Source organism: Podarcis cretensis (assembly GCF_951804945.1).
Source record: "Podarcis cretensis genome assembly, chromosome: 4".
In the NCBI taxonomy this organism is placed as follows: Eukaryota; Metazoa; Chordata; class Lepidosauria; order Squamata; family Lacertidae; genus Podarcis; species Podarcis cretensis.
The window spans coordinates 55,024,069-55,051,958 of record NC_137173.1 but is presented as its reverse complement, the minus strand read 5'-3'; the positions used below and the strand labels follow the sequence as shown (position 1 = coordinate 55,051,958).

Sequence of the window (27,890 nt, the reverse complement as noted above, 5' to 3'; positions counted from 1 at the left end):
GATCTGCCACTTTAGTGCCTTTTATAAAAATGGAATCCCAGACACATACAGCATGAGGATGTCAAAGAGACAGTCAACTTGGCTTCATGGTGTTATCATGAAGCTATATCAGAATGATGTCTTCCTGACTGCATTTTGAATAGTCAAACATTTTTGCCATGTTTCACAAATCCACACATACCACCAAAAAGAGTGAAGGCAAGTTTCATGATGGGGGGAATTTTTACAGACTCCCTTCCATTTTGGCTCAGCCCTAGTATCAATGTCACAGATATTACTGTATATTACTGTAAAATATGTGTTTGCTTTAAGGATAGCTTCTATAATTAAAAACTGCTGCCCTGCGAAGATGGCAAAAATCTAAGCACTTTACCTTGTAACCACTACATGTTAGTCCTGCATTCCGTTTGGCCAAAACACACTTCATTCGCAGAAAAAAAGATCTCTCTATTTCATACTCTGAAAACAAAATACAAATGTTTCAAGAATCTTTACAATATTCCTTTTGCCATTTTAACATAGTTTTTAATATTAAACCTGTAGTGCATTTTTTTAGTTATGCTTACAAACATGAAGCATGAATATGAAAGTGATAATTAGAATGCTTGCTAAGCCATTATTTGTCACAAGCCTCATGATTTTAAGCATCCCTCAAAACCTTAAAAACATGAATTTATTTATTTCAAACATTTTTAGGCCAGTTTCTGTACTATGTTCTCTGAAATGCCATCATTCTCTCAGAGGTATCAATTTTTACGTTTCAGAATAAACATTTTACATACTTTTAAATATCCAATGACTTCCCTTCTTCTCCTTCCATGGTTCATTTTACTTATCTTCCATTCCTGCATATTTTACTATAACCAATTAAATCAGTTCTCCATTTTTACATTGTTTAAACATTAATCACACTGATGAATTTATCTTAATGCTGCCAGCGTTTTTAGCTGTGTGCAATTATTTTCCATATTTTCAATAAATATTTTCCACTCTTCTTTAAATATGTGTTCTTCTTGTTCTCTTATTCTATGCGTTAAGCCTGAAGATCTGCATATTCTAGCATCTTACGTTGCCAGTCCTCTTTACCTGGGACCTCACTCACTTTCCATTTTGGTGCTAACAATACTCAAGCCGCTGTTGTTGCATACATAAAAATACTTTTCTGACATCTGGGAATTTCTGTATGACTTATTCCCTATAAGAAGGACTCCAGTCTTTTCGGGAAGGTTATTTTAAACATTTTTTTTCAACTCGTTATAAATCATTTCCCAGTACTCATTTACTTTTTTACATGTCCACCACACATGAAAAAAGTATTTCCGTTTCCTTACATTTCCAACACATATCTGATTCTACTTTATACATCTTAGCCAACCTATTCGGAGTTAAAGACCATCTATGGATCATTTTCAAATAGTTCTCTTTGAATGAATAATATGCAGTAAATTTCAGATCATTTTTTCAAAGTTTCTCCCAGAGGTTTAAATCTATATTGTGTCCTATATCTATTGCCCAGTGTGTCATTGAAGCTTTAACTAGCTCGTCATTCGTTTCCCATTCTAATAAAAAGTTATACATTTTGGACAAAGGTTTATCCTTATTTTGTATTAATTCTCTTTCAAATTGTGAGCTTTGGTCCAAAAGTATCCACACTTTGAGAATGAGTTCACTATTAGAATAGGTCAAAATCAGCATGTTTAAATTAACTGGAAGGCAGTGTAGCTATTTTAAAACTCCAATATGACCAGCCCCACTGTTATATTATGCAGTAGCCGTAGTTTCTGAATAGTCCTCAAAAGGTGTCCCACATGATACAGTACGTTACAATACTCTAAATGCATACATGGAGAACTGTGGTCAGGCTATCTTCATTCTTGAGAAAGATCGCAGTTGGTGTGCAACCGTTAGCAAATGAAAGGTGCTTCATGCCACAAAGGTCACTTGGGTCTCTGAAGCTAACACCTCCATATTGGGAACCTGATTTTTCAGGTGGAGTACACTATCACCTGACAACGAACCTGACTATAATGAACAAGAGAAATTGAGCTCCATGCTATCAAAATATTGAGAACACCCCAGTCAGTAGATTTATATAGATGCTGTCCATCGCGTGGAATAAAACCTGAAGAACACCATAGAATAACTCCCAATAAGCAGCCTTAATAGTTGATCATCAAGGGAGCAGGAGCCCACAACATTATACACCAATTTCCACCAGCCAACCAGTTCATCAAGATATCACAGTGGATGGTACTGGACACCTCTGAGAGGTACAGGAAAATCAATAGGATTGCAATTTCTTACTCTCTCCTCACAAAGGTGGCACCATGGTGATCAAAGTTTCTGTGCCAAACCCTAACCAAAAATGGATTTAGATAATCAGTGTCATTCAAGGGTGTCTGGAGTTGCGTGAACACCTTCTCAAAAGGTACATTGATAACTGGCAGGAAGCTGGCACAATTGTCTGAGTCCAGTATAGATTTTTTAATGAGTTTACAGAAAACTGCCTTATTTAGTGTAGAAAAGACAACCATCTCACACAGAGATGTTCATTTCATTATCTTCGGATTATTTCTGAATATTTAGGTGTTTGAAACTTATGCTCAGAATGTCAAATTGGAGCACAGGGTTTCAAAGTATATTCCATTGTTAAAAAATGATTTTAATATTATTTGCAATTAAGATGCTTTATTTAAATGCAGAATTATACTTCCCTTAGTAACTTCCCAAACTCCCTTGATGAGGACTTCCACATTCCAGCAAATTGAGAAGCAGTGTGATCCTGTGCATGTCTACTCAGAAGTAACTTCACCAAGTTCAGTAGAACTTACTCCCAGCTAAGCATACAATCACAGACTAAATTTATTTCCTATGGATTAAGAAGTTGACATTATTGTGCTGCTTCCACCAAATTAAGGTGTTTACATGCTTTCACTTTCTTCCATGTAACATTCCTACATGGAAAACAGTAGTTCTTCACAACAAACGGCTTACGAATATGAACAATAGACATGTAAACTCACTAAAAATTGACTTTATGACATCTGTACTAAGATCTGCTAGAAATTAGAGCAAGATACTAATTCTCACCTTTCTGGACATGTTGGAGGCACATGGATACTTAGCCCTTGAACAAATATTTGGGCACCCTACATCTATGCACAACCTGCTACCTCCTGCTGACTGCATTCATTTTTCCTTTCCTCAAGGACAGGGGTCAGCAACCCACGGCTCCGGAACCACATGTGGCTCTTTTACACCTTTGCCGCGGCTCCGGGGCGGATACTAGTGAGGGGAGGACGCACATTGTGCGCCCCGGCACTCCCCACTGTGGCGGGCGCTGTACTGGCTGTGACGTCGCATGGGGACGGTGCGTGCGTTAGTCACGCACCATCCTGACGTCACCTTCCCGCCCGCTGTCAGATCGCGGCTCCAGAGATATATTTGTTTTAAATGTCGCAATGGTTTTGCGGCTCCCAGTTATTTTTTCTTCGGAAATGGGTCCAAGTGGCTCTTTTTGTCTTAAAGGTTGCAGACCCCTGCTCAAGGACCTGTGCCACACAGAGCACATCCTTGCTAGCTAGACAATTGCAATAAGCTGCCTGGTGAGAGATCATAGAATTGTAGAGATAATGCAGGTCCATACAGCTAGCAGGTTGATATCCCCTGCAGACAAACTACGAGAGAGACAAATGACCCACCCACCTATCCTTGAATTGCTTGAGGATTTTGTTTGGTCTTCATTTTTAAGCAAACTGACTAGATTTGCACTTACCAGACTAATATGTGGATCAGAATGCAGTTATCCTTCTGCTTTCATACTTCTCCCATTTTGCAATACAGGTATCAGCTCAAAAAATGTACCAAAATGCACACAAAAATGTGTATTTTAGGATAAAATGCATTCAAAATGTGTCTTTTGTAAAAATAATAATACATGGATGTGATTTTTTTTTTGCTTTTAAAAAATTGCAGATAGTTGCAGAAACAGATTTATGATCATATGTGAACCAACACAGACCAGAAACATGTTGATCCATCCCTAATCTATAGATAGCAAGAAGTTTCCCAAACCTATGAAGCTATGTAACTCCTGAGCCACCTAAGAGCTAGGTTCATAAACTAAAAAAAACAACACAAATCTATTGGCCTAACGCCTATAAAATCCTGAAGATCTATCTAACTAGCTGACTTAACATGTTACATACAAAACATGAACATGTAAGCCATAGCTTTACTTCAACACATTCAGTAAAAAATGACATTAGAATAACAAACTAGAAAATATTTTTCTGCAAGGTGTCTCATAGTCTGCTACATATTTTTTTCAAGTCAGCAGCTGCAGCAATCTAACTGGTAGCTAAAGACCCTTGATGCTATAGCCTACATTCTGAGAAATGTTTAGGAACATTTAGGAAACATGGCCACAGTTGAAACCTTGAGACTTTTAAACCTCTTCAGGATTCTCAGCATCTTTGTCAATTGTTTAGCAATAAATCCACTTGAGTGATCCTACCACTGTTTTTTGTTTTGTTTTGCTTTGGTTTGCTTTTTGCACTGTATTCTCACCCAGCTGCTACTGCTGGCCCTTAAATAATCATTGTCAAATCACTGAATTTCCATTGAAGAACTGTCCACATATATCTGCTGCTTCAAGTTAAAGGACAAGTAAGGTAATGGCCCCTGGATGGTTAAGTCCAGTCAAAGGTGACAATGGGGTGTGGTGCTCATCTCGCTTTTCAGGCCAAGGGAGCCAGCGTTTATCCACAGACAGCCTTCTGGGTCATGTTGCCAGAATGACTAAACCGCTTCTGGCGCAACGGGACACCGTGGAGAGTGCCAGAGCTCACATGGATTCGAACCACTGACCTTCTAATCTGCAAACCCAAGAGACTCAGTGGTTTAGACCACAGCACCACCCACATCCCTAAAGGACAAGTGAGGGGTAGTGGGATTTAAGACAAAAGGAGTATGTATGAGAAGGAAACCCATCCTTTTCCTTGTCTAGCTTCAATACTAGAAGTACAGCACAGAGAAAACCTCTTAAACAAACGCAGAGAGATAAGGATGAGGAAGGGAGGTTTTCCTCCACTCCCTGCATGCTCCTTTTTATGGAAATCCTCCCTGCCCACTTTATAACTAAACCAGTAAGTTCATGTGCAACGACACAAACACACATACACCTACCAGGCGCTCAGATTAGTAGCTTTGCGAATTCAACCAGAAAGCAAAACAAGGAACCCACTCCAGAGTTTCAAGCAACATTCCCCTTTGCCTCCTGGGGTTTAGGTCTTCCTTAGGAGATCCCACTCCAAGGAGAGCCACATTCCAAACATCTCAAAGTTTGCTAAACAAATATTACAGCTAACTTAAATGGTCAGTTTACTGCTCCCTACCTCAACACCTATGTTTTTTGTAATTCCCCCCAGTGCAAACTGAGCCATCCTGGGAGTGGCTTACAGATAATAATAGTGTTTGATCCTCTAGGCTGCTACTACTCAGACCATTTCTAGCCACAAAAGCTTAATTGTTGGTGGCTGGAAAAACATCTGTTCTGTTTGAATTACAGTCATACCTTGTGTTGCGTTCCACTCTTGTTACGGACTTTCAGCTTACAAACGCGGCAAACCTGGAAGTGTTTGCTTCCGGGTTCGCCGCCAGCACATGTGCAGAAGTGATCTGCGTGCTTCAAGCATGCGCAGAAGCGCTCGATCGCACCGCACACATGCGCAGAAGAGGCGCTCTAGTTACGGACTTTTCGGGATGCAAACGGCACCCTGAAACGGATTAAGTCCACAACTAGAGGTACAACTGTATCAAGCACTTTAAAAAGAAAATTTGCAAATAAAACTCTAGCCAGTATTTTCCAGATACATGGCCTGCTACTGGACAATGTGTGATACTTAATGAATTAAAACCAAAGGGGCAATTCATCTCCATGTGTAGCCACCATCAGAGGGGTGACACATGATGTGTTTTCTCCTTTCCCTCTTGGAGACCATGTACTGGCCATTACTCAGAACAAAAGGCCAGCATGGTTCTAGTGTATCCAGACCTTCTGCACTATTCCAATGTAATGGCTGGTGCATATATGACAAAGAGGAGGAAGGAAAGAAGAGACATTTACCAGGCCTTATAAGAAACTCTCCACATGTGACAAAAGAAATCATGCTCCACGTCATTTGTGTACCTTTGTCTTACCCATACATCAAATAGATTGCTGATACTTTGAAGATCAGACAATCCAGATATTAAGAGAGAACATAAAACAGACTCATCTAAACCCACCTATTTATTTACATCCAGTTTGAACTGAGATGCCAATTATCAAATACACATTAAAGATAAAATACTCATTTGATCTCGTCAATGGAATTTCAAATAAGTGAATTGTTCTTGTTTTAATCAAGTATGTATCTTAAATTATCCCATTTTCCTGGAAATTCAAAGACAACATGTCCAACTTCAAAAAAGATTTACAAATAAATATGTCCTATGGGCATTTCAACGGTTTGCTCTGCTATACATATAAAAAAAGGAGGCAGTGGCTATTTTATGTAATCAATTTGTGCCTGTACATTCAGATTGCACATGACTATTTAACAAGATACTTTAGCCCCTTCTGTGAAATTATATTTAGCTTTCATGCAACCCTAAATCATCCCTGAGGTGATGGAATGAAATCAATCTTACTTGCTCTCTCCCATTTCTATGTGTTTTGAAGAAGGATCACATAAAACTTCAGAATGTTTTTTTTGTTGCCAAATGGTCACAAAGCATTTTTCACAACTCTATACCTACTATACCCTTGTTCACAGAGCAAAGTCATTTATTATTTCATAACTGTAGTCTACAATTTAAAGTTTCATCACTGTGAACAAACCTAATATTGCAACTAGATATGCTGAAGAATGAAGTTTTAATATTAATTTCACAATTTGGAATGAGATGAAAGATGCTACATCAATATAGCTACATACAACACTTGGCCAGGAACCCTTTTTACATTTGTAAATTTCAGTGGATTAAGTGTTAGCATGTTAAGATCAGCACTACATCTCATCATCCTTTTTATTTGTATATGGTCATATCATATGGAAGTACCTTGTAAGAGATGAGGATGAAGAGGCTGGTGAGCTGTTAGAACCGCTGTCATTTCATCATGGTCTGATGGATGTATATACTCATAAATGCTATTACCGGTGAGTTCCACCTGTCAAGAATATATTTAATACATTCAGAACTATAGCAGATTTTTTTTTCCTTTTAGTATTAATTTTCAGAGGTCTCTTGTGTGTAATATACATATGATTTACAAATACCCCACTGCATTTCTAACACTCCTATCGTCTTCCTAGACCAAAAGCAGCTATCAACCAATAGCCATGATCTACAAGTTGTTTTGTCTTATCATGAGCAAAAAAGGTTCAGTTGCAGCATACATGACTTGAAGACTGTGATCTATGTAAATACTAATTACACCAAAAAAAGTATTCAGTGTTAAGTATGACCCTATTTTGAGCTCTAGAGTCAAACAGTTGTTGCTGGAGGAGATAACAATGAAATAGAATGTTTAGTTCCCGTGATTTTTCACAATGAAAAAAACCTATAAGTGGCATAAAGGTAAAGGTAAAGGTACCCCTGCCCGTACGGGCCAGTCTTGCCAGACTCTGGGGTTGGTGCGCCCATCTCACTCAAGAGGCCGGGGGCCAGCGCTGTCCGGAGACACTTCCGGGTCACGTGGCCAGCGTGACATTGCTGCTCTGGCCAGAGCCAGAGCCAGAGCCGCACACGGAAACGCCGTTTACCTTCCCGCTAGTAAGCGGTCCCTATTTATCTACTTGCACCCAGGGGTGCTTTCGAACTGCTAGGTTGGCAGGCGCTGGGACCGAACGACGGGAGCGCACCCCGCCGCAGGGATTCGAACCGCCGACCTTTCGATCGGCAAGCCCTAGGCGCTGAGGCTTTTACCCACAGCGCCACCTGCGTCCCATAAGTGGCATAACCCCCTATTAAAAAATGTGTGATCACAGCTTGGATGGAGGGTGGTAGGGGAGAAATGAATAGCCCCACTCATTTCTCAAAGGCTAATCAGAGTTTGGTCTTTTCCTAAAGGACTATGCTCACACAGCCCTGGCAGTGTGGCTGTTACATTGAGCTTGGGAACAGTGTATACACCATCCATTTGCACTCCTGATTCCTCAAACAACTGACATAGCTAGCTTTTCTATAAAGGTGAATTCACACCTTATGCAAATTTTACCATTGCAGTTAGCATTTAGTAGATTAAAACTGCAAAACAGTCCTTTTTATCATGGTCTGGATGAGCTATTAAGAGTCACAGGTTCAACCGTTTCTTCCTCCTCTCCTCTCCCACCAATTAGTAAACTCCATGAGACTAGTATTCTGATTGAGTTCCAACCAGAACTAGGACATTTAGGGTTGGAATGAAAAGCAGCTTTAACAAGTTTGTGAATTAGACTTCACAGTTCTCAGTAGTTAACTAGTTAACAACAGGTCTAAATTTAAATATGTGGTTGAACTCATGTGTTTTCTACAAGCATGTGCCTTGCTTTACTGAATTAAGGCATAGATTCAATTAGAGATTGGAATCTCAATCAATTTAAAGTTTTAAAAGCTGTCCCTCAGTACATTTTATATGCCAGAGAATGCAGTCTTTCATCTGGCTAACAGCTATGTGAATGCTTATTAAAGTTTACCAAATGTATACACACAATAGCTATGTGAAAAATTCAATCTTATCCTGTGGGCCTTCATTCCAGTTTTGAGGAAACAAGTGGTATATAAGCAGGGGCAGATCCACCTACATGGAAGCAAGTAGTAGTATCAGTTTGCATCTCTGTGTTCTTTCCAAGAAGGAAGAATTACCCCGAATCAGACCTAACATAACACAGCTCTCTGCTTCTAGCTTTGTTGGGAAAGAGGCTGTAAATGCAAAGAGGCAGTGTTTTACCCAAAGCCATTCTTCCAAAATATATTTTCCTACTTATTGTTCTCAAAAGGAAAAAAGGGTAAAAAAAGAAGGTAAAGTATTGCAGACAGGAGAGTGAAGGAGGCAACACAGTTTGCACAATGAACATTTTTAGGGAGTGAAGTATAGAAAGTGGAAAAGGGAAAGGTGGTTTGAAAGGGCAGAATAGGCAGCTACAGTAGAAATTAGAGACAGAAAGAACTTGGGGAAGGGTAGAACAGACATAGTCATACCTTAGTCTCTTAACAAGGCATCACATGTATAGAATTTCCTCTTTACCTATACAGTATTGGCGCACAGAAAAAGTGAGGGGAATCCTCTCCCCAGAATACCAAAACAGTCAAAAGTAAGAGTGCTTCTATACCTCATATACCTCCTTGCCATGCCTGCATTTAGGGATCTGCTACTACTAACACAACTAGTTGCTTTCTTTTACTCTGTTTTTTCCACCAAAGAACTCCCTCATTCTAGTGGTGTCTGCTTTCCTCTGAGAGTCTCAGAGTAAAGCAGATGTCACCAAAGCAGAGCACTTTTGAAAAGAAATGAGAAGTTACTTTAAAAAATAGCTAGAAATTTGGTTTTTACTGTGTAGGCAACTCGAGAATATGGTGTCATGTCAGGGACAAGTCTAGTACAGAGGTCTTTTCTAATCACAGAAAAGGAAATTATTTCAAAAGGTCCAACAATGACAAAAATGGTCCTGCAAAAAACCTTAGTGCCCAACTGTTAATTGCCCCTGAGGAAACAGCAAGCAGGTTGCTTCTGCTGCCTTGCCCTTCCCCTCTTAGTGGTGCCTAGGCAATACGATTCCAGACTCTACCTCAGGTCCCCTGTCCTATCAGTGAGTTCATAAATAGTTACATACCATTCTTAAATCTTTTTTTAAGATAAATAACAATCTGTCTCTAATTAATAAAAGTCAAAGCAAATATGTGGATCTTCGCTCAAGGCTATAAGGAGAAGCCTGCAAAATGAAACTGGCAAGCTAATACTGACCCACCATGCACTTTAAGGCCCACATGGGAGCATTCTGTAAGAGCCACTCCACACATGAAAATAAACACCCTCTTTACTGTTTACTGAATCAGCAGTACTTCACACAGGTCTCAGGAAAAAAAAAAACATTTCCATGATAGTGGGAACATCCAGTGTTAATAAATGGCACAATCCTCTACATCAGAAGGAAATCGCACTGAGTTTAAGTGGTATATGATTGCAACCTAAGACTGCTAAAGAATAATTTTTCAAACCATTAAACATGGGCTAATTACAAGTTTTGGGCACAATTCATATTTCAAAATGCTGTATCACATCCCAATTCAGCTTGCTAACAGAAATAGAATTGCTTATTCTAAACACATGTACTTGAAAGTAAATACCATTGTTTTCAGTTGAACATACATTTAAGAAATTGTTAGTTACCTTTAAAATGAACAAAAGTAACAGTGCCCTAAAACCCCAAACACTAATGTTTGAGCAGAACAGTAGTAAACCTGGTTTTATGAGTTCTACCATAAACATATAAAACGCTTTACTGAAAAGGCCACAAGGCTGGCAAAACTCAAGAAAAATTGCCTGAATTCCATGTGAACACTCATAAATCTGCTCTCTTTTTATTTTTTCCTAAAGCACATTTACTATAAAACTCAGGTTTCCTCTGTTTTCACAGCAGCTAACACTACAAGTGGAGAGACTGCTGTTGCACTCAGTTCCTGCTTGTGGACTTCCTATAGGCATCTGGTTGGCCACTGTGAGATGGATGGGCCTTTGGTCAGATCCAGCAGTTCTTATATTCTTACTGCATACAATTCAAAACACAGACTGGAAATTTCCATTTTTTTTCCAGAGATCTATACCACAGCTCTGGCCAATGGCCATTTGTAACAACACCCAGCTAGGAATAAGCAGCACTTGATATAATTTTATGACAAGTGGACTATGCTGTATCCAGCTTCCAGGGGGCTTTAGTAGCACAAGGGAGAGTAGAGTTAGCAAAGCACTTTTGTGAACTGCATTCTTAGTTTCAAAATGTATATAAGTAACAAGCAAAATGAAAAGTTTTTCCTTTACAGTGATAAGCTGTGTGAATTATTTAACTTAAAAAACAAAACAAAAATCCATTCAAAGGAAGAACATCATCATTCAATAGGGGGACAGAACTTGCTCCTACCTGTGATAAACCTAGATGAACAGAAGCAGTTTCTGAGATATACATTATTTTGCCATCAGATGCTACCACAAAAACAAACCCATCCAGAGTCTGCAAAAGAGAAAGAAATATAATAGAATCTTACCACTTACAATTTACAGTCAAGTTGCTTGTGATAAAGTTTTTTTATTTCCCCCTACAGAAGAACATATATTTTAAAACATATTACCCAAATTGGCTTGATGAAGACTAGGTTAGGTTGATTAAATATGTGTATCACTTCCCACTAAAACATCCCAAAATGATTTATAAGCAGGTAAAATAAATAATCAAATCAAGTATACAATAATAAAATTAAAACAGATTAAAAACAGATTTAACTGTATTATATAATTGGTGCTGCCCAATTACTATTATACACACACTATAAAAAGTTAAATCTAACTCATTCTCCCCTTACATATGCTAGTTTTACAGCAGCAACAAATTTAACGTTCTCATGTTGATATTGGGTTATTATAGTACTTAGCAAAAATCCTGAGTCCTTATGGGGGAAACCAATCCCAATTAATTGGTAGAAATAACTTATCTCTATTTACAGTTTTAATGATTCCTGAGTGATGTTTTGCATTCTTCTGACTATTTTTATTAAGGGTTTCGTGAGCATAGAATAATCCGACAAGTGGCTCCTTTGAAACTTGTAATGGAAAGAACATGAATGTTTCATAAAATAAGTTTTATGAAACCATAATTTCAAAAACGATAGAAGGGAAATCCCTTGAAAGTTAAAACTACCTTATATAATTGTTCACAAGTAACTCTGCAATATGCTACTTTGACTGATTCTATAGTTATTGCTTGGGACCTAATATTGCATATTTTAACCAATAAGATAAAATGAAGGCTCAGCAAAAATTAAAGTATATTGTTGTATTTTAAAAACGCTAATCCTGATCACATGAATAGATTTAGATCTGCTTCAAAACACCATTTTGAGGATTCGGATATGAGTCACAAAAGGAAAGGCATCTCAGTCCCAGAACATGTATTTGGAAGCAAGCTCTGCTGATTTCAGGGAAGAACCTTAATGCACTAGAATACCATTTCATATGCAGCAGGTCCCAGGTTTAATCCCTGGCATTGCCTTTTGAAGAATCTCAGGTAGCAAGGCAGGTAAAGTTCAAAAAAGCCTGCCAATCAGAATGGAGCAATGATTGAGAGAGGTGCCACAGCTCAACAGCAGAGCATCAAAGGTCTCAAGTTAAATTGCCAGTTAAAGCATCTCAGGTAGGCAGACTGAGAAAGACCTCTGTCTAAGACCTTAGAAGTTACTGCTTATCAGAGGACCAAATGTTCATTAAAACAAAACCCACCTCTACACAAGTGTGATTAGACACTAAGAATTCTCCATATGCAGGGAAAGAGGTCTACATTTGAAAAGGGAAATGTATTTCTAAATACTGTACATAGATAAAACAATTGCCTTTTATATTTACTAGTTCATATTTTAAGATGCTGGAACAAAAGGAAAGTAATAAAAGTCTGCAACAGAGGGGCAAGTTCAATGTTACCCCAATAAAAAATATTCCAAATTATTCTCTGACCTACTCTACTTTTACAGCATGTAATTAGAACCAGATTACTCTTTGGTTTCATTCCCGCCCCCCTTCTTCTGAACATAAACAAAACTTTGTAGCAGTATTAACATGGGGAAGAAATCACTGCTTTCTTAAATAAAACATTGCTTTAAAACATTCCTCATAAACTAGCAATTTGTTCCCCGATGTTATAGTTAGGCTGCATTGGCACTTCCATTAGAAAACCTTACTTTTAGTGGCTCTTTAAATACATGGCACTCCCCTCCCTTCTTTGCTCAAAGGTGAAAGCACACATATTTTCAGTAAAGTAGCTGCATGTCTTAAAACAACATTTATAATTCATAAATAACTGGACATTTTAAATAGTATTACATCATTATTTTGTGATAAACACAATTTGAAAATAGTAAATTAATAAGTTGCAGGTATGTTATAAATATTAATTACTGCAAACCATCTCAAGCATAAGAGGTAAGATACACATTTTTAAATAGCTAGCAAATAAATAGATGTCACTAAGCTTCTTACTGTGTGCCAAACTATATTTTTGAAAGATTAATTTATATCACATTTTGTTTAAACATATGGTATATTTGATTTTTGTCAACAAATATGTTCTAAAAGGTTTTTTTCTTAAAGTATACACTATTTTTCATGAAGTTGACTTTCTATGCAACAACATTATGACAAATAAAGTATACTTTAAGGATGTGAATCAATTTCTGTTTTCATTAAAGTTACTTTCAAAACAGGTTACATTCCAGCAAAAAGATCATTATACACCTCATTCTACATCAATGCCAAAGCATTTGTTAATGTATTACAATTATATACACCCCACTATCCAATGGAAATTAGTGAAACTAATGATTAAGATATGGAAACCTTTATCATACAGTGTCTGTTTATTCAAGTTTCAGAAGGCCCTGCAAATGTCAATCTGCTAGTAAAATGTGGTTGAAAAGTTTAAGAACCAAGGGTGCAACACTAACTCCCTTACCTAGGAGTAAACCCCATTGAATTAAATGGGAATTACTTCTGAGTAGACATGGTTAGAACAGTGGCATAAAGCGTGACTAAAACAAAGTTTTCAACCCTTACCTCATATTTTCAGGGCTACCTTTACCAACATGCAAAAAGGTTACAATAGTGAGTGCAAGATGAATTATAGTAACTTTGAAAAACAGTTTATTGTTTTATTTTTCCGGTTTCACCTACTCAAGGCTGCATTTCTCTTTATTATACCTGTAAAATCAGGAAGAATTTACTAGCAAAAAAACCTTTTGTGAGGTGAGCACACGCATGTCTATACCCTTTGCAGCATTGGGACTTACACAATAGAGAGAAGCAAAATTCCAAAGTGGATCAACCAGATTTTGAACAACTGTATTTTCAGGTGCTAACGTCAATGGAAGATCTAATCCAGATGTTCTCCTCCCACCACAGGAGCCATGCGTTCTTTTAAAGGTTTGCCCTACTGAGCAATGAGTGAACTGAAATCTCCCATTAAAAATGCATGTTTGTGTATAGATATAGATATGCAGCTGTTTAAAAAGAGCCTATTGCAGCACATGTAGATTGACTGAAATGTGTGTATATGCAAGCATATATTATAAATTACAAGCCACTAGGGTTTCTTGCCCACTTATGCCACTTGATTTATGGTTGTCCTGCCTACACAAGATCATCACATTCTTTTATTTTACATTAACCCATTCATTGCCACGCCCTAATTCTGTACTCCCAAATCATAACAAACCCGGAATGGAAGTCCCAATCTACTCCTAAGAAGAGGGAGCTGGCCAGCATGTGCCCATTTTCTCTGCGACGGGTTTATTCACAAGCCACGGTTGCTAGACTCATGGACCGTCTCTTCCCTTTCGCCTTTGAAACAAAAAAAAGGCGGCTCTCTCCAGGGGACCGAGCCTTGGGTTCTGAGGCGAGATCCAGTGGGTTTTAACGCAACGAACTTCTCCTGAAACAACACAAGCAGTATTGAAGAAGCAGCACGAATCGCAGAGACTCTACCTGAAGCAAATGCGAGCCCAGCTCCTTCGCGACATTATCCAAGGGGCCTAATCTGCTCGGCTGGCCCCAGGCGTCTCCCAGACCTAGAAAGGGAACCGAGAAGCCTCAGTTAACGCACAGGAATACAGTTCATCTGAAGCACTAGCGGGAGGTGCAAGTTGGCCTTTTTCCTCTGCAGCAGAGGGAGAGAAGCAGCGTAACATTGGCTGGGTCATATTAGGGGGAGCTGGGCCTCCCTGCCCTGCCTGTGCAGTTCCCCGAGCGGGTTTCTCGGCGAGTTAGGTGGTCTTTTCCTCAGGAAAATTAGCTCCATGACATTAGGGTTTAGATTCAGCTGAAGGCCGCCACGTTGCGAAAGGGCCTGGCCGGCCCACATGTTACTCAGGGTTCAGTTGCCATTTTAGAGGTGGGGGTGATCCCCCACAAAGTAACATAAGCCTCCCTGAAATCGGCCGAGGGGACCTCGCTAAAGACGCCCTGAAAAAGAGTTTTGTACTCTCTCTCTCTGCCCTCTTCCCCCACAGCACCCCCGCCATCTTCCCACAAGCCCTTGCGAAGGGAGGCCACGGAGGCAAAAGGCCGCCGAGCTATACAGTATTATTGCCTTGGTGCTTTTAAGTGCAAACGTTTGGTCCCTTCACTCAAACGCCCGCTGCTGTCGCTTCGGCAAATCCATCCATTTGCCCCTTTCACAAATCCTTCCGATTCAAGACCTCCCCATCTATACAACTTGACTTTGGGCGGAACGGTTTGCTAGCAAACCGTGCAGCTCCTGTTAATTGGGTATATTATATCTACCCTTTAGATTTATAAGAAATAATCAGAGTTAGACCCAGTGAAACCAAGGAAGTTATTTATTTTAATGGGTCTATGCTGTGCATAACTTGAACGTAACTTTCCCGCCTTTACTCCTGTGAGGGAAAATTCCCTCAGCCGCGTGAAATCCCCTCGTTTCCTCCACCCTCGGAAGTCCCTTCAGCAGGAAGTCTAGCCTGAGGGTAGATGGGATCTCACGCTGTTTATCCCGGGCACGGATCTCCTTCAATGTTACAAATTTAACCAATAGGTTCTTGATTATGAATGGCATTGCTCGGACCCACCTCCTGACCCACTGAGAGGTTGACCAACTACCACAAAAGTAGTGGAATGTTGGGAGTAGTAGTAGTAGAAGAAGAAGAAGAAATCATAGATAATAGGGCTGTCGCTTTCGTAGACAACCTAACCGCTTATTCTTTAAGGGGACCGAAACAACTTAGCGCTCACACTCCTGGTTGTCTGCAGAGCGTGGACCACTGCTTCACTTAGGCTGCTTTTAAAATAATAATTATTATTTAAATAGTGATCGACACCGTTCTCTGTGTAAACGGATGGCCGAAGCCTCTTTCACCAAAGAGAGGTCATAATATAATGCCCTTAACTTCAACACGGCCATTTCAGAACCCCTCGAACAGCTTCGGATCAAAACAAAATGAGTACTCCAGACGGTTCCTCGGAGATCCTGTTTTTCCCCTGACATTGTCCTCGGGAAACTCGTCTCTCCTAAATTATTAGCAGTAACGAAAGCTGCAGCCCATGTGCAAAAGCCGCCGAAACCAACAACGCCACAGGTTGCATCAGGGAAGAAGAATCCGTTTGCAGAATCCTCCCAAGGTTTCAGTTCTAAGCTAAAAATGTGCCACAAGTCAGCCTGCAGGGAAGGAATACACACACCCCGCCAGGCCGCCGTTGAAGATGTCGGGGCTTTGGCCTGCCCATTGGACTCTAGAAGCCCCAGCCCAGCCCCTCGAACAGCAGCTGCAACGGCGCTCTATATGTACTCTATAAATGCTTTCCTGGCCCAAATCTTTATGCTGAAATAATGTTCAGAGACTAAATAGGCGATTTGGGTGTACTGTATACTGGCATAGTATGTAAACCTTAACTCATAATATTACACTACACACGCTATACCTTTAAAGCATATTCAAACCACACACACACACACACACACACACACACACACACACACACACACAAAGCCGTGGCTTAAAGTTTCAAGAAACAAAGGATATTCCGAATCCGACTCAACGTCAGGAAGAATTTTCTGTTCGACAGTGGAACGAACTGGCTGCCTCGGAAGGGGGTGGACTTTCCTTCCTTGGAGGTTTTTAAGCAGAGGTCGGATAGCCATCTATCATGGATGCTTTAGTTGAGATTCCTGCCTTGCAGGGGGTTGGACTAGATGACCCCCGGGGTTCCTTCCAACTCTACAATTCTATGAAGAACCCCACAAACTGCATTTTACCCCTCACTGAACTATATTTACGAACTACGGTTCCCATTATTCTTTTGGGGGGGGGAATGTGATCTGTGCTTTAAATATCTGGTGTGTACTACAGCCTACATAGATTGTACATACTATATAATCTCTCCCACGCCCTTCGCCACCTCTCTCCAGTCCCACTCTGCTCTCTGCTAATAACAGTTTTGTGACACGGAATGAAAGATTTGCATGAAGGCTTGGTTTAAATCGTGCTGCAAAAGACCGCTTTGCCCGGAGCTAAATCAGAAGCGAGTTGCTCTGAAATCGGGCTTTTAATAAGACGCAAGAGAGGCGTGAAGGTCTCGTTCTCCCCTGGGCATCTCTTTCCTTTGAATCCTTATCCGTCTGGCACAATATTGCCTGTGTAACTGGGTTCTTATCACTTTTATACGGTGTAATTAATTAATTAATAGCACCAACTCGTACAGCACCTCATATATGAGAAGAGGTTGGTGCGATCTAGATGTGTAAATATGATTTTGGGGCAGTTTCACAAGAGGAGAAAATCTTATTTTGTCTGAGCGCTACCGGATTATCAGTGCTTGATTCACAACGGGGGCACATTTCCTTTATCTAATGCTGGAGAGCATGGTTTTGGTGACATCTCTGTGCAGCAAAAGCTCCATAGTAGAAGAGATTGATGATAATGATGTATATGACTTTTAGAGCGCCACAAGAAGACATAATTTATCCCGTTAACCCTAGCAAATGGGCTGTAGAAAGCAGTCTTCCCGCTTCCTCACAAGGAGTAAGGAGATGGTACACCCCTCGTAACCCAGATTAGCTATTCCAGAGTAACTATCAAGGCCTGGTACCTTCCTTGTCCAGAAGCATTGTAAACACACAGTAACATATTCGTGGTTACACAATACTCATCTTAATGAGGAGTGATTAACCTTTCTTCGCACTCACAGAATGGGTTTTTATTTCCACCCTTTCCCTGTATGTCTATGAGTGCTGCGGGGATGCTAACCAACGTCCGTATGCAGAAGCAAAACCTGGTAATTATTTCGGATTAATTTGCGTGGAGGGCTAATTTGCACACATGCAGTGGCGTAGCGTGGGTTGTCAGCACCCGGGGCAAGGCAAGTAATTTGCGCCCCCTAACCCGTGGATTTGCCCTAACCCCAGATGTTGCGCCCGGTGCGGCCGGCCCCCCTGCACCCCCCACGCTACGCCACTGCACACATGGCCAGTCCATGCGGGAAGCGGGGGACAGTTGGTGGGAAATCCACAAGTTTAATTAAGGTGACTGCAGTTAAGAATAGCCAAAGGTCACTCATGCGGTGGTTCTAGCACAAATTCACTTTCAGTACTCAAGGCCGGGATAAGCGCTGCCTCTTCCGAGGCTCCTAAAACGCTCGCCATTCATTCCACTGTGAATTCCGAGTGGCTCCCAGAAAGCACAGCGAAGAGCCCCGCGGAGTCCGTGGCCGCACCTCCCTCCTGTCATTCTCCTGCTCTGCCTGCGGGTGGCGCACGAGATATTCATCTTATTGCTTTCCTCTTCCGGAGACTGGAGCCCTGACCCCAGTCAAGTAAATAGAGGACAAACGCGATCTGCCCTATGGAGGTGTGGGGAAAACAAAGCTGCACCTTTTCTCTGGTGGTCCCGACAGAGCCTTCTTTCCAAGGCTGTTTAAAAAGGGTTTCTTGCTGATGTGAACTGCTCCTTATCTTGTGCAGGAGGGGAAGGAGAAAGGGACTCGTCAGTCAGCCTTTCCCACTGCACCTGCTCCCAGGGTCGCTGCGCTGGAGACATTGCGAGACAAGCTCGGAATCGGAGCGGGAAATGCATGCCTGCGTCTGACTGCCATCCAGCGCCATGCAAATTCGTGCAGAAGTGCAAACCCCCTTAAGCTCACAGTCCCAAAGAGCATGCTGCTGGAGAAGCAACGCCTTTTGGGCAGCAATGGGATTCACTTGAGAGTACATTGTGCTGCAAGAATATTTACAGAAATCAATTGGGTTCCGAATTACACATTGGTGTGCTTTTGGTTTGGTTTGGGTTTTGTTTTTGTTTGTTTGTTTTTGTTAAAGCTAAGACTTAGCTTTAACAGGTTTATGGATTGAGCCATCCCCACATTCAAAGAGGCGTCCGTTCTTTCGAGCAGATGAGCCAGCCATTGTTCGCCGGCTTTTCAAGACCCGCCGCTCGGTACCTGCTTTCTCGCCGGCTGCGCCGCGCCTGCTAATTATACAAGCTGATGCAGAGCCATGAGCACTTGGTGCCCCGTCCACTTTTTCTGCTAATAAGGGAACTGCATGCAATGGGAATGCACAGGGCGCGGGGGGTGTATGCTAGACTACGTTGTAAACACTGTATCTTGAAGAAGTGATGTCACAAAGATATAGAAATTAAGAGCCACACTCCCATCTTTTAAAAGGAAAAGATATAGCTATCATAAAATTCCTGAACAACATGAATGGGAGACCTTCCATCGCGCCCCGGCGTTGCCAAATGAGGGAAGCACTAGAGAGAAAAATCATACATCGTTTTATATTAAACATCTGTTAACTGGCATGCTAGTGTTTAAGTGGCTCTGCGGGGTTCACTGTCTCTTTGAGTTTCTTTTTCTTTATTCTCCCCATCCCATTGTGGTACGAATTTATCAGCATGTTCAGAGTTATTTCTACATGCACCTTTTGTCTGAATAACTATCGCCTGGGCTTCAGTAAATGCTGCCTCATAAACCTTTTAACCTCTTTGTACAAGCAAATCGTGTTGTTTTTTTCTTTAATAATCAAGCAGAACCCATCTGCATTTTGAGGAAGACATGAATCCATTGTTGCATTTCCCAAGGAACAGAATGTAGATTTATTTGCTACTGCTCTCCGCTACTACTTATCTCGAAGCCTTTTCCAGAGGGCTACAAATTCCATTCCCACGTATACCCGTTACGTCTTTATACATAGAAATGCTGTCTTAACTGGGTTAGAAAAATATATAGAAATACAAAGAAACGTTGCCAAGTCCATCCCTCGGCGTGACATTCAACCAAGGCATCAGCAGTTTCAACTTTGTTGTCATCCTGGCAGCCATAAGTACATCATAAGAACGGCCAACAGAGTTAGCAAAATGCTAAATCTTTGTGAGTGTGTGTTTTGATGCTAATATGTCTGCTGACGATCAGGAAATACAAAGCATGTTTGTTCTTTGAGCCAATGGATCTATGCACCAAAATCCGCCAGACGGGCTCCTTTGCATTGTATCATTTGACATTAGTTGCGGGATTCCCGAAGATTTTTAAGTGTTGCAAGATTCTCTCCAAACTGAATTCAAAACTGAATTCCTCCAGTCACATTGTCAACGGTGACGGCAGGGCTTTGGGGCAGAGGTCCATAGTCCCACTCAGCAAAATCAGTAGGGGGCTGATATCAAAACGCACGTTACTAGCATTCAGAGACGGGACCATATAAGACCAAAGTCTAAAATTGCCCCACTGCTCCCACCGCTAAAGCTCAGGTGTATGTCGCCAGAGAGAGCTCGATCCAAAAAACAATGAAGCCGAAGTGTTTAGGCTAATGCTGATAGAAACTGCGACATTAGCTATTTAAAGCGCAATCCTGTGAGTGTTTACTTGGAAGCACAGTCAGCATTCAGTGAGGTTTGGTCCCAAGTAAGTGTGCGTCGGCAGTGATGTAGCGGTGAATACTGAAGTGCGGGCGATCTTCCTGGCAACCCCATCTCCATGTCCCTTCATGGACATAGCCAAGGGAGGGCAGGGGAGCAGCTGCCCCCCCCATCAAGTAAAACAATAGAAATACTTAAGTAACTGACCAATCACTTCGGTTCTGCCCCGCTCCCCGCAACAAAAGCCATGTGCCCCTCCTAAGGCAAGACAACAAAGCTGAACCTTTGACCAATACAGACTTTATGGTCAGTATCAAACCTCTCCGCCTTACTTTACAAACAGGCTGATGAAAGCGTTTCGGAGGACTCAAAAGCTCCTTCGTTGTTTCGTGACATTTTGTTTGGTCATAATAAATAAAGGGACTCCGACATTTCTTCGAAGCAGAAGTGGGCTGCTTAATCCTTTAGCTTGCATCCTAGTGCAACCTCTACCTCTTCTTCTTCTTCTTCTTCTTCTTCTATTTATCGTACATGGTGAGGGTTTCCCCCCTCGGAGAACAGCTCCTTTATTTGGCACGCAGAGGATTGGCTTGGCAAATAACTCCCAGAAGACACGAAAGAAGGAGCAGGGAGGAGGCTGGTCGTCCCTGCTTGCCTTTCCCATCTCTATTCCTCTATTGAGGAATGACTGCCGAGGTGACTTCCTCTTTACATCTCCATCCTAAACGGCTGCCTTAAAAGAAACAGCCAGTTTTGCTACAACGAAACCGACTTGACGATTCAACTAAGCTCAGCTGAATCTCTCCTCTTCCCCATTTTCCGGAGGAACTGTTATCTTCCCGGCATGTGGGGAGATTGCTGTCGTTGTTGAGTATTTGATGAACTAAGTACATATTTTAAAGGTCCCCACCACCTTCCTTCTCCTCTTCTCACCCCGAGTCCAGATATATGACACACGGGGATGGGGGAGATTCTTCCAACGACAGGACACCGTTCGAGCCTACTTTGAACCTTCGGGCGAAGGCGGCATATAAATCCAAAACAAGCGCATCACACGAATAGCAGCAATGCGTTTAGGATCCACATCGTGCTTCCTAAAGTGAGGGTCTTTAAATGTACGTAGAACTTCCTTCTAAGTCAGGTACTGCAGAGAACCGCGGAGTTTACCCGCCTTACTTTCCACCCGAGGGGCTGAGCCTCCATCTCTCTTTAAAATGTAAACACTGGACGCCAGGGTCTCCCATCCCACGCCCCCAGAAACAGACCCCCCGAACCTAGCACAAGCGTCCCTCTCTTCTGTGTTGTTGTTTCATAACCAGGGATTATTTGCAGAACTCTGAGAATTCTCCAGGGCTTCCTCACAGATAAATGTGTGTTTAAATTCCTGCTTAAATTTGAGAGCTGGGTCTGTCTCCCAGGTAAACAGCGTGCTAAAGGCTTCTTTTTGGAACAGCTCGCTTGGAAGCGCTCGCTTTCCGGAAAGCGGAAGGAGCCTCCAAAGAATCGCCCCTGGCCCCAAAATCAGAACCAAAATCAGATGGCATACGCGGGAGTAAGGCGACGGGGCAGCGATTTATTTTTATTTTTATTTTTGCTGGTTGTTGGCAAAGGAGTACGCGCATCCACCGGCCCGGCGACTCTCAGAGTGTCTGGAAAGCTTCCTCTTCAGACCTCAGACCTTCTGCACCCAAAGGGTTGCGTGGGAAGGGGAAGTAAGAGAAAAGCTGATTCTTCGGCTTTGTAGGTACTGTACTGTATATGACTCGCAACAGTTACGGTTGGTCCGGATTAATTTACCTAAAGCTATCGCCCCTTTTAAAACTCATAGCTTGAAAGGATAGGAAGTCCCATTATGACGCCAGTCCGTGATGACGACGCCGAATACCGATATGTATGTTATGTAGTATCTGATCCACTTTAAGAAATCCGGAGCCTGCACGGGCTGTAGAATGCGACATTTGCAATGCGATCCTAACGCAACTATAAATTTAGAAGTAAATCCCACCGAATTCAGCGAGAAACGGAGGAATCGCAGCCTTAGTTGATTAATTGATCGAACCTAATCGATACAGGCGTCCGATGAATCAGGCATTTCAACACCCCCCACCCCACATTAAGTACTTTTTTTAAAAAAGTGCACGTGACAGGCGCCATCTTAGAAGAGGCCCTTGGCTTCTGTGCGAGAGATCTCGCTTCTGCTAAGGCGCTGTTGCTGCTACTGCGGCACGCGAGCGAGGCCGCCATCTACAAAACAAAGAGCGCACCTTTTCTGGGGCAGAAAAACTGGCGGCAGCCCAAAGACAATTCTCTCTCTCTCTCTCTCTCTCTTTCTACTGGCAAGTCCTGTTTGCTTGCCTGGTGAGAACAAGCAGCAGCAGGCAGCGCCCCGTGACTCTCTAAGGGGAAATCGCCTGCTACAGGAAAGACATCTCCGCTCCCAGGAAAAATAAACGTCTCCCTTCCTTTTAGCAGCAGGCGCCAAACCTGGCTCTGCGCGGCGTCGCTCCGCGCGTTGACTGCAAGCAAGCGCCCCCGTTGACTGCAAGCAGCGCCTCCCAACCCAGTCCCGACTCCTTTTCATTTCATTTCGCGCTTGAATCGAGTGGGGCGGGGAAAGAAATTGCTGAAAGGTCAAGGCTGCCATCCTAGCCAGGGCTGCCCTCTTGAATAAAATGTAGGGGGGGGCAGGTAAGCCGCACCCCTCATAATCGATCACATGACTTGGTGCACGTATGTGAATGACAATGTCCATCATCTGGGGGGAGGGGGTTCGGCCCCCTCAAATATTTTATTGGGGGGAGCCGAAGACCTCTTGGCTCCTACGATCCTAACCCTGCCCATTTAGGACTAAGGCCCCCTGGATCCAATGGGCCTTGCTCTTAGGTAAGTGTGGGGGAGAGGCAGTAGTGTCACTTACCTGGGACTGTGTCCCGTTTAATTCAGTCGGGTTTAGTCCTAGCCCCGCTTACCTTCCTTCCTTCCCCCTTGTCCCAGACGCCCCTTACCCTCCCTTCGCCCACGGCGGTCCTTCAAGGGATCCGGGGGGCTGGAGAAACAGGAGAGGAAAGCAGCTGGGTGTCGCGGAGGGAGGGAAGCCGAGGGCGCCTCTCTCCCTTACGTATCATCCAGAGCGAGTTAAATCCGATGGAAAACTGCTGATAGCGCTGACACTTGATCCTAAGCACGGTTTACTGCATATTTCAGTTGGGGTCACCACCAGCTTTCTGGGCTGGCTTGCCCCCCTCGCCTCCGCCCACATGCTTTAAGCCAGTCTTCGCCAAGCTGTTGCCCTCCAGATGTTTCGACCAAAACATCGGGAGGGCACCCGGTTGGTGAAGGCTGGCTGAAGGCATAGGCAGGAGGGAGCCACAGGCACAGAAAGGCCCAGGAGCTCTGGCAGAAATATATAATCCAATTTCCCGAGAGCATCGGGTGTTTAGGATGGCGGTTTTAGGAAAGGCCAGCGGTCCTTCTGGGTCTTAACCAGCAGTCACACAAACAAGAATTAAGCACGTAAAAGTTTCCTCTCCTTTATTCGAGGTGCAAACACGCCTCTGCCCTTAATGTCAGATAAATAGGAGCTGAGACTACACGGGAGGGAGGAGATGGCACTCTGCGAGTGCTGGGGGTGGGGGTACTCTCGTCTTTATTGGGACCTTCGGACCCCGGCTGAAAATAGCTTGCAGCAAACATTTAACTTGAGAGTAAGACCCTTTGGATTCAGCAACGCCTTGCATCTGGGTAGGAACGAATCGGATTGTACTGTCAGCCCCGCATTCCTTTCCCAAACATACTACAGTACAGGTTACATGCGCTTCAGGTTACAGACTCCGCTAACCCAGAAATCGTGCTTCAGGTTAAGAACTTTGCTTCAGGATGAGAACAGAAATCGTGCCCCGGCGGCGCGGCGGCAGCAGGAGACCCCATTAGCTAAAGTGGTGCTTCAGGTTAAGAACAGTTTCAGGTTAAGAACGGACCTCCGGAACGAATTAAGTACTTAAGCCGAGATACCACTGTACTGCACTGCTCAGGAAAGTCTTCCCACGGCCAAATTGCGTATTTCTAAAAATTGGTGTGCAATTATTGAAAACAACAGCAACCACCCTGTGCTCTGCCAGCCAGATCCTAACCGTAGAGCCAGCGCGTTCATTGTCACTTACTTGCATGAAAGTATTCTAATACAGTACAATCCATAGCATGTCTACTCAGAAGTATACCCTATTAAGTTCAGAGAGATTCGCTCCCAGGTTAGGCTGCAATTAACTCCACTTACCTGGGAGTAAGTCCCACGGAACTCACAGAGATGTATTTCAGAGTAGATCTGGTTAGGATTACACTGTTAGTGTGGATAGGATTGTGCTGCAGGGTTATAATCTTTAAACATGTTTACCCATAAGTAAAGTAAATGTGAATTCACTTGGACCTGGTATATGATGTTAGCTTTTCTGCTTTAATCTGCTCTAGAAGTAGTGATTAAATAGGTGTAATATAATTGATCATGCAATATTCATAAGAAAACCAGAAACAGTAATAAGACCATGCGCTGCGGGTTTTCAATTCTGACTGAATAAGAACAGCCAACGCCAAGGAAAGCTGAAAATCTCCAGGTTTTTCCCGCTGCTACAAAAGGAGACGGCTGGCTTCGGCAAACGCTGATTGATAGTAAACAGGGGTTTGTGCTCATGGCATGTTAAAAGGTGCATGCAGTTTTTCAGCTGAGAGAGAAAGAGAGGGAGTGTGTGTGAATATACAAAGCCCTCGGATTTTACAGCCTGGTGGTTCTGTGCAAGACGACTAAGTTTTGGTTTAAGCGATCCACAGTGGCGTCACGGGCGTTTTAGTATTCTGAAGCTGGGCTGGGAGGTGACTAAACGTGAAAGGCAGAAAGCGGGATACCTTTATAAATGAAGCGAGTCCCGTTAAGATCGAGTGGAAAAGTCCTTAAACCCGAACTGGACTCTGGATTCTAAGCACATTGACTTGAAGTGGGAGAGTCTCTTACTTTTTCTTAGTGCGAGAGTCCTCCGGCTTAACCAGGCTGTGGCGTTCCCCACCACTACCTTGGCGGCGCCCCAAACCAAGTGCCACCAGGGCAGAATCTGGAGGGCCCCCCAAGCGCAGTAGGGTCACATTTTGAAATAGCACGTGACGCATCCTAATAGAGGTGAAGACCACTAAGTCCGCAAGCTACAATTTATCCAGTTGCCCCCCTCTAGCCCGAGTCCTCTCCGTTTAGAGAGGGGTTGTGAGCCCCACGCGCCTTTTTCTATTTCCCCATATGAGTTAACCAACAGGGCAAATGGCAATGATGGCGCAGTGCTAGCAGAGCAGGATACAGTGGTACCTCGGGTTAAGTACGTAATTCGTTCCGGAGGTCCGTTCTTAACCTGAAACTGTTCTTAACCTGAAGCACCACTTTAGCTAATGGGGCCTCCCACTGCCGCCGCGCCGCCGGAGCATGATTTCTGTTCTCATCCTGAAGCAAAGTTCTTAACCCGAGGTAATATTTCTGGGTTAGCGGAGTCTGTAACCTGAAGCGTCTGTAACCTGAAGCGTATGTAACCCGAGGTACCACTATATTTAAAGCGCGCACGACATACATTTAAAGCAAAGCAACTGAATCATGGGGACCGTCGTTTCTCCCTCCTTCCCTACATGTCCCAGCACCCTTCAAAAACTACAGTTCCCAGGATTCTCGTGGGAGTGCTTTCAATGCAGCTATGGCACCTTTGTACTTGATTTTGAGCTGATAAGTATACGATTATAAACGGGGGCTTATGAGAGGAAGAAACCTCTAGGAAAGCGTTATCATATGTATGCCTTTCTTTCTGGATTAAGGCGACCGAGGTTCCAGGTTTGCTTGCTTTTTTAAAAAAGTCATTCATTAAGCAGCTGGCCTCCCCTTTTGGTTTAATCATTACGAAGAGGGCTGTTTTTAAATGTCCATTTTCATCGCTACGCGGTGTCACACTTTAACCATGGTGCGTCCCCAACCTGGAGGGACCTGGATGCGGGGGGGGGAGGGGCGCTTTACTTCCTAAAGTGTTCCTCTTTCCCCCTTTCCTATTGTGGAGGGAAAAGAAAAGTAAACACCCGCGGAGAGAGGGGGAGAAGGGAGGGGGAGAGGAAAGGAAAATGAAGGCATCCTGTTCTATATTTTTGTTTTACAGCAATAAACGGTCGGACATGAAAACATGCACACACACAAAATCCAAGCACAGCGGCGGGTGGTGTTACAGAGCCGAGATCTGACGCGGGTCTCTGCCTCCTGCCTGGACTTTAATTCGTGGATCACGAAGGTCAGCGCAAAAGCTCAGGGGCGAAAGGGGAGAAAGTCGAGCGCGATATTAGATCCTGGGGAGCAGCTGGGGATTCCCACTGCGGGGCTCCGGGACTGCGCCGGGTCAGTCGAGAAACCTCGCCAGCATCTGCTGAAAAGGCTCTCGGTCTGATTCCCCGATCTGTAAGAGCTGAAGAGCCAGGATTTATGTTGGTCAGCGCTCCCGCGTTCAGCCCGCAAAGGGCCCGCTCATAAAGGCGGTTTACTTGCACGTAAGACCCAGGGCGTTCAATGAGGCCGACGGCCTTCATGCGTCTCTTCGGGGTCGCAGGCGGCCTTAGCGGCCACCTGTTTCATGCAGGATCAGGCTTCAGCGGAGGCTGGGGCTGCCTAAGCCCAGGGGAGCCGGGGGTTCAAAGGCATTTCCTCCTCCCAGCGGTGCTACGGTTTCCTTGCTCCTCAACTCCCCCCAACCACACTTCTTCCTTCGCCCCCGCTAGTCTAGAGAAATGCCCAGCCAGGCTGCTGCGGGAACCTCTCCTAAGTACCAGACAGAAAAACAAGGGAAGTGCAGTAGATCTCTTGGAAAGGGGGGCGGGAGGAGCGGAAGACATTTATTTTGATACATTATATACGGGCGAATCTAAATTAATATTCCATATAGAGTTGCGTTTGCATTTATTGCACACCATACAAACCATTACGTCTAGAGAAATCCGCAAACTGGGGGAGTAGCTGGTTTTGTTCTTGTTCTTGTTTAATGTATTTATTTGGGCCATAGGACACTCTTAAGTGGTTGCTGTCGGTAGCAGATTGCAGTGGGTTTCAACTTTCCAGTGCAATCCTGTTTTTGGACTGGTAACTCTGAATATGGGCCGTTTCGGTGGGCTTTTCTGGCTATAAAGGCCTGGAAACCCTTACAGGGTCAGCAAACCTTTTCAGCAGGGGGCCGGTCCACTGTCTCTCA

At 43.2% G+C, this 27,890-nt stretch overlaps 1 protein-coding gene across 2 annotated transcripts in view; it reads right to left on the bottom strand.

Annotated features, from left to right (window-relative positions):
- Positions 1-27,890, bottom strand: part of SIM2 (SIM bHLH transcription factor 2) — a 51,039-nt gene that overhangs the window by 17,153 nt on the left and 5,996 nt on the right. Inside the window, exons 1-5 of one of the 2 annotated variants that reach the window (XM_079974888.1) lie at positions 15,868-16,616; positions 14,768-14,850; positions 11,163-11,252; positions 7,105-7,213; positions 374-459 (exon numbers count right to left, since the gene is read on the bottom strand). In XM_079974888.1, the coding sequence (XP_079831014.1) occupies positions 374-459; positions 7,105-7,213; positions 11,163-11,207 (240 nt within the window). In that variant the 5' untranslated portion in view covers positions 11,208-11,252; positions 14,768-14,850; positions 15,868-16,616. Of the gene's footprint in view, positions 1-373; positions 460-7,104; positions 7,214-11,162; positions 11,253-14,767; positions 14,851-15,867; positions 16,617-27,890 lie in introns of those variants that run through there. The other variant, XM_079974887.1, reaches the window with a different exon arrangement.